The 20,661-nt window shown below is 36.2% G+C and overlaps 1 protein-coding gene across 1 annotated transcript; it reads right to left on the bottom strand.

Annotated features, from left to right (window-relative positions):
* Nucleotides 1-6,441: 6,441 nt before the first annotated feature.
* On the bottom strand, nucleotides 6,442-17,658 carry LOC137249477 (dynein axonemal intermediate chain 4-like). The gene is made up of 4 exons (XM_067781020.1): nucleotides 17,442-17,658; nucleotides 12,639-13,999; nucleotides 6,774-6,986; nucleotides 6,442-6,689 (listed from the first exon to the last, which is right to left on the bottom strand). The coding sequence occupies exons 1-4, from the start codon at nucleotides 17,634-17,636 to the stop codon at nucleotides 6,455-6,457; spliced, it is 2,004 nt and encodes a 667-aa protein (XP_067637121.1). The 5' UTR covers nucleotides 17,637-17,658; the 3' UTR covers nucleotides 6,442-6,454.
* Nucleotides 17,659-20,661: the final 3,003 nt, after the last annotated feature.

The following is a 20,661-nucleotide window of genomic DNA, read 5'->3' as shown; positions in this document are numbered from 1 at the left end:
AAATGAGCGAAACCGGATGGTAATTACGCCCACTTTATATATATTCAGGCAGGTTCTGAAATTCGAGTGAAAGTGAATATGAAAATGAATCTTAAAACAAGTGAATTTAAATTTGGTGTTCTGAAAAACGAATGTTTCGTTCATTTTAGAGCTCGTTTTAATTTCACCCCAAAATGAATGTTTGACATCTGACAGCTATCGTTTGGAGAGTGAAAAAATTATTTGAGAAATATTGAAAAATAAAAATTAAACAAAAAATGAGCGCTACAACTACTCTTGCATTTATTTTGTTGCAAAATGAGGCGCGTGTTGAAGAAGCTCTTAATAGAAAGATTTTGCGGGATCACTCAAATCCTTTAGAAGTGCCTGAAGCTGTGTAAGTTTATAGTGCTTGCGTTATGTTTTGCTTTATATAGCAATGTTTTTTACAGTTTCCTGTCCAGCTATCGTGTTAGCAAAGATGCATTTATAATGCTGTTAAATGTTATTGAACCTCATATAAAAGGCACATCCATACCAACTGCATTGCAAATGGCTGCAACACTGCGATTTCTAGCCGAAGGAGGTTTCCAAAAAGCTGTGGGCAAGGATAGCTACATCGCGATGATCCGAAGTACTATAGCGAAAGTACTGAAGCAAGTGTTGCGAATTTTGGAAAAATATTTGTGTCCCAGGTGGATTAAATTACGAATGACGGAAAATAAGGTGACGCAATCCAAACATCATTTTCAGCGGAACTTTGGGATTCCTGGAGTCATTGGCTGCATTGATGGAACGCATATTCCAATAACCAAACCACATATAGACCACAGCGTCTTCTATAATCGCAAAGAATATTTTAGCATGAATGCACTGATTGTAAGCAGTAATGTTAAAAATTAAAATATTCCTTAAAAATAATTATAACACATATTTTTGCTTGTAGATATGTGATTACAAAATGGTTGACGCTCGCCACCCCGGATCATGTCATGACGCAATGATATGGCGTGTGAGCAGAGCAAATGACCATTTTCAACGACGCTAGGACAGTGGAGAGCGCGGTTCATGGCTTTTGGGTGACACGGGATATCCTATTCAGCCATTTTTGCTAACACATTTAGGAGTCCACAACTTGGAACAGCAGAGCATACATTTAACCGAAAACATTCTTCCGGATGTAATATAATTGAGAGAACTATTGGTGTTTTAAAAAGTCGATTTCGATGCTTAGCTCGCACTCTTCAATACCAACCACAAAAGGTGATACAAATAACAAATGTTTGCTGTGCCTTACGCAACGTTTGCAAGCACTAAAATGTGCAGGATACATTTGAAATTAACGTAGAAAATGTGGAAGATGTATCAGCTTTTGCTGAAGAAGTATCCAACGATACTACGCTTAGCCGCGAAGCTGTAATAATCAGGGAAAATACTGCCTCCCGACTTCACAGAAATTCTTGAAAGTTTAATGAAATAAATAAATAATTTAAATACACACAAGTATTACTAAAAAGTTCAAATATTGATATTTTATTAAAGCACTGTTAAAAAAAAACATTTCATAACATGTCATAAAACTAAATCAGCATCAGTTGCGTTTAGGATTTAAAAAAATTAAATTTTAGTTGTTATCGCTTTTATTTCTTTTCGAGTTGTATTTTAGGTTCATTTTTAACTCCGCCAATTCGTTTCTTAAAGCTTCAGCTCGTTCTCTGTCTGCCGTAGCCTCTCCATGTGAAGATGGTGTCTTTTATCCTCAGCGTTGCCCTCCTTTATAGCTGTTGTCAATGCTGTCACTGCTTCACAGAGACTTTCAACCGCGCCGCTCACATATATTGTCGTCTCTATATTTCTCTTAAAGCCATTGACAAGGTTTTTCATATGCATTGTTTGCTCGGCGATGTTCGATTTAAGGCAATCAGTAACAGGGGGCTCGGATCTTCGGGAGCGGGATGACACAGCAGCACCACTTGTTGAAGGCTGATTATCATCTTCGCTGGAGGTCTCTGAAGGTGTCTCATCATCTGTTGCTCCACAGTCTTTTGATTTTGGAACACCTCCTACGGTAGTGTGCATTTTGCATAGCCGAGCAATTGCATCTTCGGTTGGCGTCAATACATGCTTATTAAAAGGGCCGCCTCCTGTAGCCCCAGCCTCTTTATTATTATGGGCAACTTTGTTTTCTAACAACAGCTCTCCAATCCAACCAAACCTGGAAAATTGTACACACAGATATATGTAAAAATAACACACCATCACAGAAAATTTTATTTTGCACCTTCTTCCAGCCAGAAATGTCTTTATGTGGTGGACCATGGTTATTTAATTCTGCCACAACCTCCGCCCACAATGCATCCACTTTCACCTTATCACCTTTTGTGAAGCCGTCTGCAATTTCTGGATGATTTTCCATAAATTTAATGAGAAGTGTCTCTTGGCGTACATTTTTATGTTTACCCCTAAAAATATAAGAAAATAACTTGTATCATTTGGTTTTATGGTAAAATTAATTAATTTTGTATATTCTTGCAGCAATTTAATTGACTTACATGTTTTATGGCACCAAATCTACGAATTCAAATTAAAGTGAATGCTAACCGAATATTTTCTAGTGAATACGTTTTCCGGAACACTCATATTCACTCGCAGTTCATTTAAGAAAAATATGTGAAAAAGAAAATGTGAAAGTGAAACTCAGAACAGGGTGATTTGGATTCACAGTGAATTTAATAGATTTTCAATCGGAAGTGAATTTCTGAACCTGCCTGATTGCGACGAATTTAGTGCAATTCCCCTTATTTGCAACCTTCTACTAACGTTTGAATCACTAAACTGTTGAATAAATAACTCCATTATTCAATAATGCAAAATGCCTTTATTAAAGTTCTTCACAATAACACTTCTACTGCTCGATAGATACCGTGCTTAAATCAAACTGATTGTCGTGCCTCAACTGTTGCTGCTTTTTGTACTGTTTGGTTTCCTCGTTGCCATATTTCTAGTGCGTAAACGAGCTGTCAAATTTTGTATGAAAAATCATTTACACAATTTGCATAAATTTACGCGCACATTTCATTGTGTAAACGCGATAAGCTCAAAGGAATGCAACCTTGCAGACATTACAGCAAGCATTTTCATCAGAAATTCCCAACATCAGCAAGGCATTTACAAGAATATCTTAGTAAAGACGTTTTAGTTTTGATTTTTCACTTAATCTTGGCATTTTTTAATTTGTATAACAATCAAAAAATTTTTGTTTGGCAATAATACAGCTGATAAACAATCAAGTTTATCAAGAGTATTTCTAGGTGCGTTCATATAACAGCGTGTGTAAATGGATATAATTTTACACCTTATAAGTTTATATGCTATCATGAGTCCCCCTAATGATTGATTTGTTGATGTGCATGCAAGTCACGGCTTAGTATCGGCTTAGAGATGATAGTATCCATTAATTTTGCTAATATTCGTCACAATATATAACATTTTGGAAAACACAAAAAACGTGTGACGTGTGGACTGATATTGAGACTCTTGATAAAAATTTGAAAAAAAATTTTAAATAGGCATGGCACCGCCCACTTGTGATAAAATCAATTTTACAAATATTATTAATCATAAATCAAAAATCGTTAAACCTATCATAACAAAATTTGGCTGAGAGTTTGCCTTTACTATAAGGAATGCTTTGAAGAAAATTTAACGAAATCGGTTACGGACCGCGCCCACTTTTATATAAAAGATTTTTAAAAGAGTCTTGGACGAATAAAATAAGATGTATCTTTGCAAAAAAGAGCTTTGTATCAATGGTATCAGGCATGCTTAACCAACGAAACGATATCATTTCGTTACGATAATCAACGTTAATAAACGAAACGAAGTCATTTCGTTTCGTTTATTAACGTTAAGATCGTCAAATTAACGAAATGATTTCGTTTCGTTTTCTGCCATATCAAAACGAAATCAAATCGTTTATGTTGATTATTAATTTCAAACTATGCTGGCAAAGCTGATTGATGGCGGAGTCATTAAAGGTGAAAGCATTATCCAAGCTGATTGCAACTTTTCTCATGAATTTTGACAGTACGAACATTTCTCAGAGTATTTTTGACATTACCACCAACGAATTACACAAACAAATTACATAGAGTTTGTGTGTGTATGTGCGCTCGTTGTTGCCACCTTACGGCTTCACCATGGCTATAGCATTGCCAGCACAATTCAAACATAAAGTATCACGTTTTCGTTAACGTTTTTAACGTTAACGAAAGCTTTTCGTTTCGGTTAAAAACGAGATACAATTTATCTTGATAATTTCTTTATCGATAATATTTCGAAGTGTTTCAACGGAAACGGTGGAAATTTTTTGATAAACGATTAGCTTAACATTAAGGTGCATCCCTGAATGGTATTTCATCTCCCTAGTGGATTTATAACAGTAAATAGGAAAAACTTCAAATTTAAAAAAATGGGTGTGGCACCGCCCCTTTTATGACTAAGAATTTTCTATGTTTCGGGAGCCATAACTCGAAGAAAAATTAGTTCAGAATAGAACCATATGTATATGTATTATTGTGCAGCCTTGTAACACTATTAAGCACACAAAACAAACAACAACAGCATTTTAAGTGTACAGCTGGGTATGAAATTTTCGGTTTCACCCGAACTTAGACTTCCTTACTTGTTAAACTTAGAATTTGGGTATTTCAAATTTCGTTTTGTTTACATAATACTTATGTAGCCTTCATTTGTTTATTTCTTCAACATTTCTATTGTCGTCACATAGAAAAGTATTTTATTTATTTGCATCATTTGCATTCAACACTCGTTATCCATCCTGTGTTGGTTTTGCTATTTTCTTGATAGAGAAAGTTAAATATTTTACATCGTTTTGCCTCTCGTTTGCAGAATTGCTGCCTTCGACCTTGTAATAAACAGCTGTTACCTATGTTTAATCATATTTACAAGGGAGGTTTAAGACATGATTTAAAAGGTTTGAAACTAACCTACAAATATAATGCTCATACAAGCATACAAATATTCTTAGCGCGAAAATTATTTTAAGAAATCAAGTTATGACTAAAAAACCAAAAGTAATTTTAAAGTAAAAAAAGTCTAAAAAGAGTTAAAATATATCTATTATTAATTTAATTAGGATCCTAGGTACTCTGTCTTTTATTTAGACAGATTGTGCCCGACACTTTACAATTTCACTAAATGTAGACGCTTTAAATGTATTTAGGTACTTATTCAGATTTTCACTCCACATCACAAAACAAAAGCGACAGATTTGTTTATCGGTTACATTTAAATTACCTAGGTAATATCACAGACTACGGTGTTCCATGAGTGCACAAAGGGCTCTTGATCATAGAATGCTGCTATAGCACCCTGTTTGGCTGGGTATGTAGCCTATTCATTATCTTCAAGTCCCTGATGCTTGGAAATCCAATCAAGCAAAACCTTGTTTTTAGCTTTCAGATCATTTAGAACTACAATACCTTTGTTTACTAGCTTAAATAATTATGTATGTAAGACTGTAAGACATACCAGGCTACTTGGCTGTCTGCCATAATGAGAGAACTCCTCGATGTAAAGCTTCTCCGTAGACATTCTCTACCACAAACTTGTATTGTACGGATGTCTGCCTGAAAATGGTGTTCTAGCATCCGATTTCTGAAGTTCTGTCAATAGATACCAGCTCCCGTCTGTAAGATTCTGAGCATAGTGAATTTTCTTATTACTTTTATATCTCCGAAAGCATAGGTGGCTATTGGCTTCACAACAATATAATTGAATATAAAATATACCCCCTGCCATAGAGTCGAGTGCAGGCGAAGACAACTCTTCCTGCTTCGTTTGAGGTATCATATTGGTGAGCATTCCACGTGAGGGATTTTTCCAGTTATTTTGCTTCCATTGAAAATCGGAAAAATGGTTTTGGCATTGATAGTTTTCTTTTCCGGGTAAAAGGCACTTAGACTATTTTATTAGGACTGATAGGCGACTGTGACTTTGACTACGATGCGTTGAGCTTGCTGCATGCGATTGTATATTGTTTCCTCGTGCATCCCTGTGATCTAGATTACTAAGTCATCTGCATATTCTTGAGTGTCACATTCACTGGATTTCAGTTATTGAAAGAGGTCATCTATGCCTATATTCCACAAGAGAGAGAATGAAAATCGTCATTGATGATGGCGTAGCACTGAAACCGGTTTGACTCCAAACCAAATTTGACAAGGGATGACTGAAAATCGTTCCAATATATATCAATTAAACGCCCTGTCGGAAAATAAACACAACAAAACGAAAAAGCACGCTTCCTTGATTTCTCCATACCTTTTAGGGGAAGGAAGCTGAAGCTGATTGGTCTAAATGACGAGAGCAAAAGCTTAAGTAATCTAAAATGCAAATTTTTTACTAATTAAACAAAAAATTGGATATTCGTTTATTTTATTGTTTTACATATTCAAATACGGGCATAAACATTTGGGAAGGATTTTCTACTCTCTTTGTTGTAATAACCAAAAAACCCAGCTTCTTTGAAAAGATATCGTACACTTTGTTTTTCAATAGCCTCACTTAATGCCTTCTCTAATGTATCATACTGAAAATGTGTAGGTAGCGGCATTTCATCCAAAGTGCATACAATCGCATCACCCATTTCTTTACCAACTATAATAGAACTTCCAGATGGAGAAAGTCTAAATAGATATAGAAAGCAGAGAATTCACATTAAAATATATATTTTTAACAACAATTCGAAAATTTTTACTAAAATTTTGTACCTGAACAACGTATTGAAACCTTTTTCAAAAGAAATCGATTGTTTGGGTTTAAATAGATTATGTTGCAAATCCCATATGTCAAGTGTATCGCGATTAAGTGAATATAAGATGGTTGAATGTGTTGGGCTCCAGGCTGCATGATTTATAGGTGCCTCTTTATAAGTGAGAGCGCAAAGAGGTTCGTAAATGCCAGTCATCCAAATACGAATATACCTATTTGTCATAAATTAAAAAATTAAAAGTAAAAAGCATGATTTATTTGATGATTTCAATAAACACTACACTATATATAGTCAAGTTAGAGTTTGTAGTCTTCAACATAAAAAAAAACAAGTAAAGACTAGGTTGTGCCTATGATTTCATACCTTTCATGAATGGGGCTGAACAATAATCTTATCCCATTCATAATATCCAAATAACCGTATGTATAAGATATGAAATATATAGTGAACAGATGTATGTACATATACCTAAGCGGTTTTTAAGATAAATATTGTTACGAATATTAGCAAAACTAGGGGGTGCTGCCATCTCTAAGCCGATGCTAAGCAGCGCCTTGCATGCACAACCATAAATCAATAATTATGTATCTACATAAACGAATCAATCATTATGTTTACACATATGTAGGTACACGCAACTGAGAGCAACGCACAACCACATGCAGATGTCTTATCTGAAATGCTCCTAAAGGTATGCAATTGCGATTGTGGAAGTGTCGCTCACACATACAAGCTCATGGGGTATGAGAGAAGTAGCTTCTTATACATCTGTAGTTGTAGCTGAGAAATTTATAACTAACTAGTAAGTTTCGGAATTAGAAAAGCCTAGAAATATCCAACGAGGAGGTGGGACAGTATAAAAGGGCGACAGCAGTGGAGGCGAGAAGTCAGTTTCATTTGAGCTATCCATCAGTTTGATTATTAAGCAAGCTATTCGTTGCAAAGTATCAGTTTTATTGTGAAGTACTTTAATAAAGGCCATTTTTCCATTATTCAATATTGGATTTATTTATTCAACAGTTTAGCGATACGAACGTTGGCAGAAGATTGCAAATAAAGGGAATTGCAGAAAATTCGTTACAATATAAAATAATACAAGTAAGGAAGGCTAAGTTCGGGTGTAACCGAACATTACATACTCAGGTTTGGAGACAAAATAAGGGAAAATGACCATTTAGCAAAATGAACCTAGGGTAACCCTGGCATGTATTTCAAATGGAAGGTATTAAAGAGTATTTTAAAAGGGAGTGGGCCTTAGTTCTATAGGTGGACGCCTTTTCCAGATATCGACATAAAGGTGGACCAGGGGTGACTTGAATGTGTTTGTACGGTATGGGTATCAACTGAAAGGTGTTAATTAGTATTTTAAAAGGGAGTGGGCCTTAGTTCTATAGGTGAAGGCGTTTTCGAGATATCGAACAAAATGTGAACCAGGGTGGCCGAGAACATCATCTGTCGGGTACCGCTAATTTATTTATATATGTAATACTACGAACAGCTTTCCTGCCAAGATTCCAAGGGCTTTTGATTTCGCCCTGCATAAATTTTTCAGTTTCTTCTACTTAATATGGTAGGTGTCACACCCATTTTACAAAGTTTTTTCGAAAGTTATATTTTGCGTCAATAATCCAATCCAATTACCGTGTTTCATCTCTTTTTTCATTTGGTATAGAATTATGGCATTTTTTCATTTTTCGTAATTTTCGATATCGAAAAAGTGGGCGTGGTCATAATCGGATTTTGGACCTTTTTTATACCAAGATAAAGTGAGTTCAGATAAGTACGTGAACTAAGTTTAGTAAAGATATATCGAGTTTTGCTGAAGTTATCGTGTTAACGGCCGAGCGGAAGGACAGACGGTTGACTGTGTATAAAAACTGGGCGTGGCTTCAACCGATTTCGCCCATTTTCGCGGAAAACAGTTATCGTCATAGAATCTATGCCCCTACCAAATTTCATAAGGATTGGTAAATTTTTGTTCGACTTATGGCATTAAAAATATTCTAGACGAATTAAATGAAAAAGGGTGGAGCCACGCCAATTTTGAAATTTTCTTTTAGTTTTGTATTTTGTTGCACCATAACATTACAGGAGTTGAATGTTGACATAATTTACTTATATACTGTAAAGATATTAAATTTTTTTTTAAAATTTGAATTAAAAATTTTTTTTTTTAAAGTGGGCGTGTTCGTCATCCAATTTTGCTAATTTTTATTTAGCATACATATAGTAATAGGAGTAACGTGCCTGCCAAACTTCATCATGATATCTTCAACGACTGCGAAATTACAGCTTGCAAAACTCTTAAATTACCTTCTTTTAAAAGTGGGCGGCGCCACGCCTATTTTCTAAGTTTCATCGCTTTATCCGTCTTTGGCAATGAATTATTGCACTTTTTCGGTTTTTCGAAATTTTCGATATCGAAAAAGTGGGCGTGGTTGTAGTAAGATTTCGTTCATTTTAAATAGCGATCTGAGATGAGCGCCCAGGAACCTACATACCAAATTTCATCAAGATACCTCAAAATTTACTCAAGTTATCGTGTTTACGGACGGACGGACGGACAGACATGGCTAAATGAATTTATTTTTTCACCAAGATCATTTTGATATATAGAAGTCTATATCTATCTCGATTAGTTTATGCCGTTACGGATTACCGTTATGCGAATAAAGATAATATATCTACTCTGTGAGCTCTGCTCTGCTGAGTATAACAAGTAAGGAATTCTAAGTTCGGGTGAAACCAAACATTACATACCGAGCTGTACACTTGAAATGCTTTGTTGTTTGTTTTGTGTGCTTAATAGTGTTACAAGGCTGCGCAATAATACATATACATATGGTTCTATTCTGAACTAATTTTTCTTCGATAATGGCTCCCGAAACAAAGAAAAATGCTTAGTCATAAAAGAGGTGGTGCCACGCCCATTTTTTTTAATTTTAAGTTTTTCCTATTTATTGTTATAAATCCACTTGGTAAATGAAATACCATTGATATAAAGCTGTTTCTTTGCAAAGATATAGCTTATTTTATTCGTCCACGACCCTTTTAAAAATCTCTTGTATAAAAGTGGGCGTGGTCCTTAACCGATTTCTTTAATTTTTCTTCAAAGGATTCCTTATTTAAAGGCAACCTCTCTGCCGAATTTTGTTACGATAGGTTTAACGATTTTTTATTTATGATTAATAATATTTGTGAAATTGATTTCATCAGAAGTGGGCGGTACCAGCAAATTTTTTCAAATTTTTATCCAGAGTCTCCGTATCAGTCGATACGTCAAATTTCAACATTCTAGGTGTATTATGTACTAAATAATCAGATTTTTTGTGTTTTCCAAAATGTTATATACACAAAAAGTGGGCGTGGTTATCGTCCGATTTCGCTCATTTTCAATACCAATCCATTCTGGGTCTAGATAAGCTCGTGTACCAAATTTGGTGAAGATACCTCAATATTTACTCAAGTTATCATGTTAACGGACAGACGGACGGACGTACGGCTCAAACAATTTTTTTCGATACGGATGATTTTGATATATGGAAGGCTATATCTATCTCGATTCCCTTATGACTGTACAACCAACCGTTGTCCAATCATAATTCATATTTCATATTTCATTCAAGTTATAATACCCTGTGTACAAGTACAGCTGGGTATAAAAATAGGTAGGTACTTTGTGTGAGGATACAAAGGTTCACGTTTTTGTGGTCTGCATGAAATAGCTATGACAATCAATCACTTATACCAGCAATATATAACATATGTAAATGCAGGTATTTGATGAAATTTGAAGCTTTTAGCCGTTAAAAGGGGGTAGAAATGGTAGTTTATATGGGGTCTATAATATATATAAAACAGATCTCTATGATTTTTTCAGACAACAATATATGCTATATACGAAAGCATTTGGTGAAATTTGAAGTTTCTAGCTGTTAAAATTTGGCAGAAAATACGAAAAGTTTCTTATCTGAACAATCGATTTTATGTAGTGTATATACCACCGATCCATACAAATTTTTCAGACAACAATGAATGCTCTCTATGTAAGCATTCGGTGAAATTTGAAGCTTCTAGCTATTAAAATGGGTCAGTAATTAAGAAAGGCTTTTTACTTGAACAAGCGGTTTGGGGGAGATATATTCTATATATACGACGGATCTCATCCATTTTGCCAGACAACAATATGTGCAATATGCGAAAGCATATGGTGCAGTTTCAAGCTTCAATCTAATAAATTGAGGAATATATGAGAAAATCTTCTTTTCGGTAGTATGGGGAATATATGCTATAGTGGTCCGATCCTGCCGATTCCGAAAAATGTCTAATCGGGCACCTAAATATACCCGCTCACCAAATTTTATCAAGATATCTCAAAAATTTAGGGACTAGTTTGCATACAACTCAGCTCTTCATCCTGATCATTTCGTTATAATTATTGATGGGCATATCTATTTTCCTTTAAGGACTTACAATTCTGGGATGCTTCTGAAATAGTTTCGCAATTTTAATTTAAAATTTTTTTTTATTGTTTAAATTGCAGTGATATTTGGACCAGTTCATATATATGCGGGATCATAACATGTCTTTTTCGAGATTACTTTGTGGCCGTTTCGGAGTTATTTCAGAATTAATTAAGAATTACTCGGCGCCGTATTTTTAATGTAAAACCGTTATTTCAGAAACGATTCCAAGGTATTTTGATATTTATTTTCAATCTTCAAAAGATGGCATGACATTTCAACTGGGTTGCCTACAAACCAAAAAACGACTTGGAATGACAGAAAATCGTGTTAATATATGTATATTTATTTATGAATTACTGGGGGGCTCTTTCGGCATTATTTCGGAACGATTTAGATAAATATTTCCATTCCAATAAATTTTCGGGAGCATATTGGAATTGATTTGGGACTTTCGCGACGGCGCAAGGAATACTTGGAAACTATTTCTGTAATATTTCGGGACTATTTGTTCAACCTTCGTGATTTTTCCGGTTACAATCAGTAATGCCAGGTTATTTGGGGGATAATTTGAAAATATTTTCAGAGAGATTTAGCACTGTTAGTCCGGCAGTGATATCGGCCTCTACTGAGGGCGCAGCTCTGATATCCTTGAGTTATATAAAGTCTCATAGAGCGAGAAATTGATTTGTTTTCAAACCAAATTTAACAAGCGATGTCGGAAAATCGTTCCAATATACATTAATTACTTTGCGAGACTGTTTGAGAACCATTATGGTATTGTTTTTGATTTTATTTCAGGATTGATCGCCGAATTATTTTGTGACTTTAATAAATTGTTTGGACACAAATGGACTTCTTTCGGCAAGCCTTCTCTTTGGGATTTTTCGGGACTGCTTTCGTCACAATCACGCAAGATATGAAGTTTTTGGCTTAACAATTTTTTCAACAGCCAAATCTAAGCATTATTAAAAGTGGAAAAAATATTATTTAGTTAAGAATACATTTCATAATTTGCAGGAAGAATTCATCCTTTTGAGAAAAAAATGTCTATGACAAAAATGTTTCCCATTTTGGAAATAAATTTTTGTCGAGAGTTTATGGACGGCTGTGTCGAATATCTCCTTATTTTGTCTGCCGCTTCGTAAATGCTCTTTCCCAGAAAACTTTTGATTAATGCTCTGAGTTCTTTAAGAACGCCTTATATAAGCTTAAGTTCAATATATTTGACATAAGCTGGGATGTTTATGAACAAAATTTTGGTATGTGGCGTTTTTGGGAAATTCTGAAATATCTTGTTTTTAGAAAATGTTCTAAGGTACGGAGTTTTCCAATAAGTAGCCAATGTCGGGTGATATTCCACTCAGCCATCGATATACGACCATTTCACATTTACATACCAGTCGTTACCGCATGTCAGAAAAATCTTGGGTGACCATGGTGAAAATTCCATACAATTTACGGCGCCACAGTGCGTTCTCAACGTCGACTCATTTGTATACGTAAATCTCATAGAGCATTTGTGCAGACAACCCTGATCAGTTAACAAATAAAATTGATCTGCATTTTTCATATCCAAGGTTAGATTCAAACCAATTGGACGACGATATACCATAAATTTTAAGGTTGTTGGATCCCCAATGAGAGGCAAACCTTCAACTTTACCTACGACGCGATCTACTCTCGTCAATTCCATACCATTGAGGTAAGGACCTCTAAGAAAGCGAAATTTCTGCACAATCGCACTACGCGTAAATGTTAGAAAATGATGGTGATATGAGTAAAACGATTGTGGTATCATAAACCATTTAATAGTGACAATAGGTTCTCTGCAACTTAAAAACTGTGTGCGATCAATGACTGCCAATGGTGGTTCATGTTGAGTGATTATATCCCGTACCTCAACCCAACCATTCGATGTAGCTACCGCTAGTAAGGAGTGCGAGAATGGTGAAAATGCGATAGCAGTAACGGGTGCTTCGTATGAGTAAGTGCGTTCAGGATTTTGTGGATTCTTGATATTCCATATGCATACATTTCCCGTTTTTGGTTGCTTCTGCGATACATAGGCGTATGTTCCATATGCAACAGCAATCAAATCAGAATTGCCAAAACAAAAACTTATATCTGACGCTGCTTTCCGCACTTTAATATTTATATTTTCATAAGTTTCAAAGGTTGGTTGTATAAAACGAAATAGCTCGTTGACCTTATAGGAATACTCTGGTTTCGAAATGGTTTCTCCATGTATGTTTCGAAAACGATATTGTTTCGTAATGTAAAAGTTTCCAGCCAAAGCTCTTTCAATTTGCATGGCAGCCATTGAGAAAGCTTCTATTGTTGTTAGTGAACTTAACACTTTGTGACAATTCGTTAGTATTTTACCACCGAGATTATTTTCAAATTTCATAGAAGTACCCACACATTTTGATTGCTGCTCGATATATTGCGTGCCAACTTTACAATTGAAGGTCATATTTTTTTGGGTTTGCGTTTCAGCATCTTGCACTACACGAGAACTACCATCGCCGTTGGTTAAATAATCATAGAGTTTATTATCATATTCTACTGCAATAGCTTCATCGTCATCATTTAGTACGGTTGTGCTGTTCCATTCAAAGAGTACAATTGTGTCAATTTTTCGTAGTAGTATTTTTCCGAAAGGTCGTGTTTCCCTTCGAAATACAGAAATTGAGGGACTTGCAGCATTTGTATCTTCATATGTTTCTTGATCGCTATAAAGAAGTTTAAAACTAGGAACCTAAAAATTGAATCATAAAACGGTTTTAAAAAATTTCCAAACCTAGAAAAGGTCTCAAAAAAATAGCAAACCCTAGGAAGGGTAAAAAAGTGCTAAAAAGTTAACTCAGAGAATGTTCAGCTCTAGGAAAGGTAAAAGTTTTAAAACATGTTTTTAATTCAGTTTCTTATTCAATACGAGTAAATAACTATTTTCAGGAATGTAGCCGATCCCAAAAAAACAAATAGTCACTGAAAAAATAACCGATTCCAATAAATTTACCGGTTCGACTAAAGACCCGTTTTCACAAAAGGAACCAATTCCACGAAAGTAACCGGTTTCCCTCAAAAAAATCCAAAAAATGAATAGGTTTCAAATGTGTTACCATTTATTAAAAATTAATCGGTTCATAGAATGTAACCAGTTCCAAGATAGTAACATGAAGAAGTTTCCATGAAATTAACGCTTTCAAAAATGTAACCATTTACAAAAAAGTTATTGGTCCCAAGAATGTAACTGCTTCCAATAAAATAACCGTTTCCAAGGACTTAACCACCTCCAGGAAAATGACCGGTCCCAATAAAGTTACACAAAAGTAACCAGTTCCAAGTAACTAACAAGTTCAAATAAAGAAACCGATTCGAAGAAGGTAACCTGTTCTAAAAAAGTATACGTTTACAGAGAAGCAACCGGTGCCAGTAAAGTTTCTGGTTCTAGAAAATAACGGGTTCCAGGATATAAACTGTATACAGAAAAGTTCACAGAAAAGCGGCTTGTACCAAAAAAATAACCGGTTCCAGTAAAGCGACCGTTTCCAAAAAAGTAAAATGAAAAGTAATCGGAAATCCAGAAAATTAATTGGTTCCGAAAACAAAACGAATTGCAAGAAAGAACGCTTCTTAGAGTCGTGGTCGTAACGGGACAGGAAAAATATAGCTTGGCGCGATTTACCTCCGAAGAGATTTAATACGAGCTTCTCTTTAAATTTGCGTCGAGCTTGTTTTTAACTTTTTTCTACATATTGGCGGGACGGGACCTGCATTTTTTACGCCAATTTCGAACGTCAGGCGCAAGGCAGATCGGATTTTGGTGAAAATCGCTTTATAATTATAAATACAGGGGTGTTTGCCAAACTATTGCCGAGGGGCGACACCGTTTAGAAAACATTTCTTAATTGAAACATCTTTTATTCCAAATTTTTGATGTTGTTGATCGGAACGTGTGGCCAGGACTCGCGGTGTGGTAGGCGAATCACGTTACCAATAAACCACGGATACCGATATTACGCAAAGGATCAATTTAAACGCTTTTATCCTTCGATTAAACGGGGTAGTGAAAGCTGAGCTAAAGTACGCTTTCGATGCGTAGTGCAGTCATGTGCCAGGGATTTTGGTATCAGATCAGTGGTATCAGAAGCAGGACATAGGAGTTGCGGACATAAATTAGGTTTGGTAAGTAACTGCAGCAACTTGGATTGCTTACAGAATACTTCTAGTGCTCTCCAATAGAACATAATCACATCTATATATACATATATAAATGAATTGCTCAGCGTTAGTTTCGCTAATACTCATAAATGGCGTGGCCGTTTTCTACGATGTTTTTTGTTGCCTTAGTTATAGCTCAAAAATGGTTTAATAAACAAAATTTTGGAAAATAGGTTGGAGCCATGCCCCAGGCAATATAAATTCCATCTTGCAAAAATCAGAGACATTTAAAAATATGTTCTTTATATAAATGTAAATCTGTCTAAAATTTTGGAAAAGTGAGCGGTGCCACGCCCCTTATTAGCAAATATTTAAACGCGCTATTTGGCAGGTACTCGCTATTTGGCGTAGATATTCCATACATGAGGAAACTTAGGTGAGACAGGTAGAGATAGGTAGGATGGGAGTGATCTTGAAGGTGGAAATGGCAGTGGGAGTGGGAGTGGGAGTGAGGGTGCGAGTGCAGGGTTTAGCTCGACTTAAGCAATTTGCTACCCCTGTCGCGTTTGGACATATTTCCAGACACTGATGAAAATATGATGATCATGACTTTGGGAAAAATTAGCCACATCTAGACTGGTTGTTACTGGCCACCCAATCCTACGCTATCACTCATCACCTTCTTTGTCACTATTTAACGAAAAAAAAAAAAAATTTTAAATTTTATAAACACAGAGATGGTTCTGGACTGATTTTAACCGCCGACCTTCAGACTCCCCACTGTTGGGCTAGCCCCGAAACTGGAGTTTCTGAGGGGGCCCGCGATTTAGAAGTACTAAGATATTTTTTTTAATTCAGGAGAGTCTTTAGTTGTTCCATGTGCAATTTTTAAGCCGAATTTCAAAAGCAATGAATATATGCATTTCGTTTTAATATTATAGTGAAGTGTGAAAAATAAAAATCTATATATATAAAAGGAAAGGCTAAAATATATGTTAGTTGGTCGCCGGTGTTTGAAGAGATGCGTCGGTCGATTTTGTTCAAACGTGGACCCGGGTACACCTAGAATGTGTTTATATAATATGGATATCAAATGAAAGCTATTGATGTGTGCTTTAGTACGTAGTAAGTTTCACGCCTCTGGGTGACTAGGGTCTCGATATATAGGCCAAAACACGGACCCGGATAACCCTAGAATGTGTGCGTATTATGGATATGAAATGAAAGCTGTTGCTGAGCGCTTTAAAGTAATTTTCATTGTGGTATTCGATTTAGTCGCATCAACCTGGCAAAACTGATAAATATGCATGCGAAGCCGAAACAAAGACATGAATTAATAATACCCACATACCTATTTACATACGTCCTATTCGATTTGCCTGAAATTTGGTATATAAATTTGCCTATATTAGTATTTACGATCCTTTTTTCCGGAAAGTAGAGCAGAGACGGACTGGGACTGGGATTAGGACTAGGACTGGCACTGAGACTCGGAGTGGGAGTGGGACTGGGAGTGGGACTAGAACAAAATACATACCACCCTCTGGGACAGGCAATAAGGCATGAAGAAAAGCGAGAAGGATGTGAGAGAAGAGAAAAGAGAGAAGGAGACTGGGAAAGAAATAGAATGAAACGAATATGGAGATAAATTAAGCGAAAAAGACGGAGGGAGGAGTGAATAAAAGGATCAGGAAAAAGTGAAGAAAGGTGAGGGGAGGGCAGAGCTAGACGGAAAAAGCTTATTAAAATGTATGCAGATAGGGCAAATTTAGGACAGAATAACGTCTGCCGGGTCTGCTGGTTTATATATAAAATCTGGAGTGTGGGACGGGAACACCATTTTTCGTGGGCTGAGGCTAAGTCCTATGGAAGTTTTGTAACATTGAAGAGAAAAACTTTTCGTTTACAATCGTGTTTCAGCGACTAATAAATAATAGTATATCTGGAAATCACTATGCCAAGTTATTAAATATTTAATGGGGCCTACATTATATTGCATCGCCTTAAGCCATTATGTGCGCTTCATACTAACTTACCCCTTCTAATACATCGCTCATTGTTAACTTTAATCTACCAACAATGCGAGTGCCACGACCTGAACTGATCATGCTTAGTGGTGCGCTCAAAATTTGTTTCTCTTTTAAATCGGCAATTTTATTAGAAATTTGAGCATGCAAAGCTTGACTTCTTTCCGCGTAAAGCGTGCAGGCAGGCATTTCTTTTGGAGTCATATCCTTCACACCTTTAGCGGAGGTTTCAATATACTAAATATAATATGAATAAACTTTAATATTAGTATGTAATTATTACAAAGAATTTTCATAAATTTATTCCAAATTAATTTTACCTTTAAAGTCTTGCGTTCAGCCAATATCTGATTCAATCTAAAACTAAAGCTGGTCGTGTAGGATGCACGCGCTACTCGCGATGTGGCACTTTTCAAATACTGTTATAAAGTTATAATTTTCACCATTATTTACATATGTACATATATGCTATTCATGTGTCGCACACCCAGATCAAATAAGCCTCTTTTCTCTGTAGTTAGTGTAGATATTGGCAAATCGAATATTGAATAACGAGGCTCGAAGGTACTGGCAGCTTTGAAATTTAAGATTCTTGACCCCCATTGATCTACATGTGCGTTGTTTATTTACTAAACTCACCAGTGTCCTATTAGTGTCCCTACTCTTGGAGAATTCCATTGGTTAATTCTTGTTTAACTTTTATAGATATTGCTTCAGAAGAGTATGTTGAAAATAAATTCTAGCAATTATTTTTAGTATTTCGATTCAATCTGTTAATTAATGTGACTAATGTCAAGAGTTTAATCGTACTAGAGATCAGAGTGTTCTGTGTTCTTTTAAAGTGTGAAGCAAAGGAGTTTGGAACAACGCATAAGAACTTTGCCCAGCCCGAAATATGGAATATAAGATGTTCCACCACGCAAATAATCCCTTGAGGCGTTAATATATATTGATGGCTCTCAGATAAGCCCAATGGCTAGTGAAAATATACCGGAGAGATTCAATCTTAAATTTCTGTTTTAGATTAACTTATATATTTAACGCTTCCTCAAGGCATTGGATATTTGCCTCAAGCTGGTTGGAGTCATCTATGATCCCGCTGTATTGCCAAAACTTTGTGCCGAAAAAATTTATATTCAATTATTACAAAGCAATTGGTCCTTTCAGTTACATCATATATGGACTCGTCGCAGCATGTTTTCTGTGAAATGGTGATATAAGGTCAACGGCCATAATATTAGTTGACCTCATGACCACATTAAATGACCACAAAGTCGATTGAAGTTATGATGATATAAAATGATCACACCGTCAAATTTCAAATGGTTACAATGTCAACGATTTTGACATTATGACCAATCATGTTCAACTGAATTCGATTCCAGAGCTGCTGCGCATGTGATCTTCAATATCCGTGACATTTTGAAGTATGGATATAAAGATGTGGTCTCTTAGGCAGATTCTCATGACACAATCTAGGTATCATAGGATTTGGAGTCATTGCTCAAATGCTGTTGCCATGTCTGTCATATCTCGCTACGTTGGTTTTTCCCTCCTGCTCTATTGCAGGATAACACATTCGAATGATTCAAATTAGTATTTTCAAGGACTGAGGCCACGCGGCTTGGGTGATAAACATCTTGGCTGGTCAATAGCGGTTATGTTATATGATTTTAGGAGATGATGCATGGTGACCGGTATGCTAAAGGCGATTTTGCGTTTTGTTTGCCTTATCTATTAACCCTAGGTTTTGCTTTCTTTATGGGCCATAAAATAATATATTCTTAAGAAACAGCATTTCTTACCGTGTTAATGGCTTTTCGAGAATACCGCCTTTCCCTAAGTTTTGTTGATCTTCACACTTCTTGCCGCTAATTAAAACTGTTCTGCGTGTCGGTCTGGTCTTCTCCCCACTATCAATTACAGTACTATCTTGTAGTTCAGCCCGCATAAATGCGTATTAATATCTTCTCGAAGCTCTTCAGCTTTTTCTTCCTTACTCCTCATTACAGTGCTTTTTAGCAGAATTTTCTCCTTTTGTATACCTCTTCTTCTACCTTTTTATGATCTATTCATCTTTCCCTTGTACACACTCGCCTTAAGCGTAAGTAGTTTGTTCATACACCAAGAGAGGGGAAGTCTTCCTCCACCCATTTCTCCCAACTCAGTAAAAGTCTCCCCTTCTTCTCTGCTTCCAAACTGCGGTATCGACTGAAACACTTTTTTGGCCGGACCGTCTTCGTCCATTCGCATAACATGACCTAGCAATATAAGGTTTTGGGCTTATATTCGCTGCACTATCGTCATGTCTGCGTAAAGCTCATACAATTCATCACTATGCCTCTTTCGACACTCGCCGTCAGAAGCACGACACCGTCCATGATCTCGAGCCATACATCATATCAGGTAAGGTGAGCAATGTATAGGGCGTAATTTCTTTTCGTTAAGAGAGGACTTTACTTTACAATTGCCTACTCAGTTCAAAGTGCCACTTTTTGGCAAGAGTTATTTTACGTTACATTCCTAGCTGCAATTTTTTCCGCTTTTAATGCTGGCCGCAAAAAAGGCGAAATCTTCACATTCTCGAATTTATATCCGTCAACACTGACGTTGCTGCCAAGGCACGAATGCGCCGATTTTTTCTTGGATAACTTTGCTGTTTAGCGCTTTATCCTCATTTACCGCAAGACTCACTTTTTTGTTTCTTTATCTAATCCGGATTAGGCGTTTGTGCAGACAAATAATATTTCAATATGTTTCAATGTCTCAACATTATGTTAAATAAACCGCACGAATGGGATTCGCCTTGTCTGACACCTAACTTGGTTTCGAATGGCGCTGGGAGGTCCTTCCCAATCCTTAAAGAGCTGGTTTTGTTGCTCAACGTTATTTGGCATAGCCCTACAAATTTGCAGAGAACTAAAATTCAGATATAGCAGCTTACGAGCAGCTCTTTTCGCTCCGTAAAATGCTGCTTTGAAGTCGGAAAAAAGATGGTGAGTGTCGATTTTCTTATCGTGAGCCTTTTCCACGATTTGTCGCATCATGAATGTCTGGTCGATAATAGATTCACTAGGTCTAAAACTGCACTGATAAGGTCCAATCACTTTGTTGTCTATGGGCTCGATCGCTCAGTACGCTATATAGAACTTTATACACGATATTAAGCAGGTTGATTCCGCGGTGATTGGTGCGGTTTGCGGGATCGCATTTTGCGAACAGTCTTCCT

Source organism: Eurosta solidaginis, chromosome 4 (genome assembly GCF_040869045.1).
Source record: "Eurosta solidaginis isolate ZX-2024a chromosome 4, ASM4086904v1, whole genome shotgun sequence".
In the NCBI taxonomy this organism is placed as follows: Eukaryota; Metazoa; Arthropoda; class Insecta; order Diptera; family Tephritidae; genus Eurosta; species Eurosta solidaginis.
This window is presented reverse-complemented; position numbering and strand designations above follow the sequence as displayed.

Bases quoted from the DNA above. Each gene is read 5' to 3' on its own strand.
- LOC137249477 (XM_067781020.1), bottom strand. From the start codon at position 17,636: ATGACTCCAAAAGAAATGCCTGCCTGCACGCTTTACGCGGAAAGAAGT. The intron at 6,987-12,638 runs GTATGTAAATGT...TATGACAAATAG, and splicing joins CTGACATGCGGTAACGACTG to GTATATTCGTATTTGGATGA. The intron at 6,690-6,773 runs GTACAAAATTTT...ATATCTATTTAG, and splicing joins GGTTTCAATACGTTGTTCAG to ACTTTCTCCATCTGGAAGTT.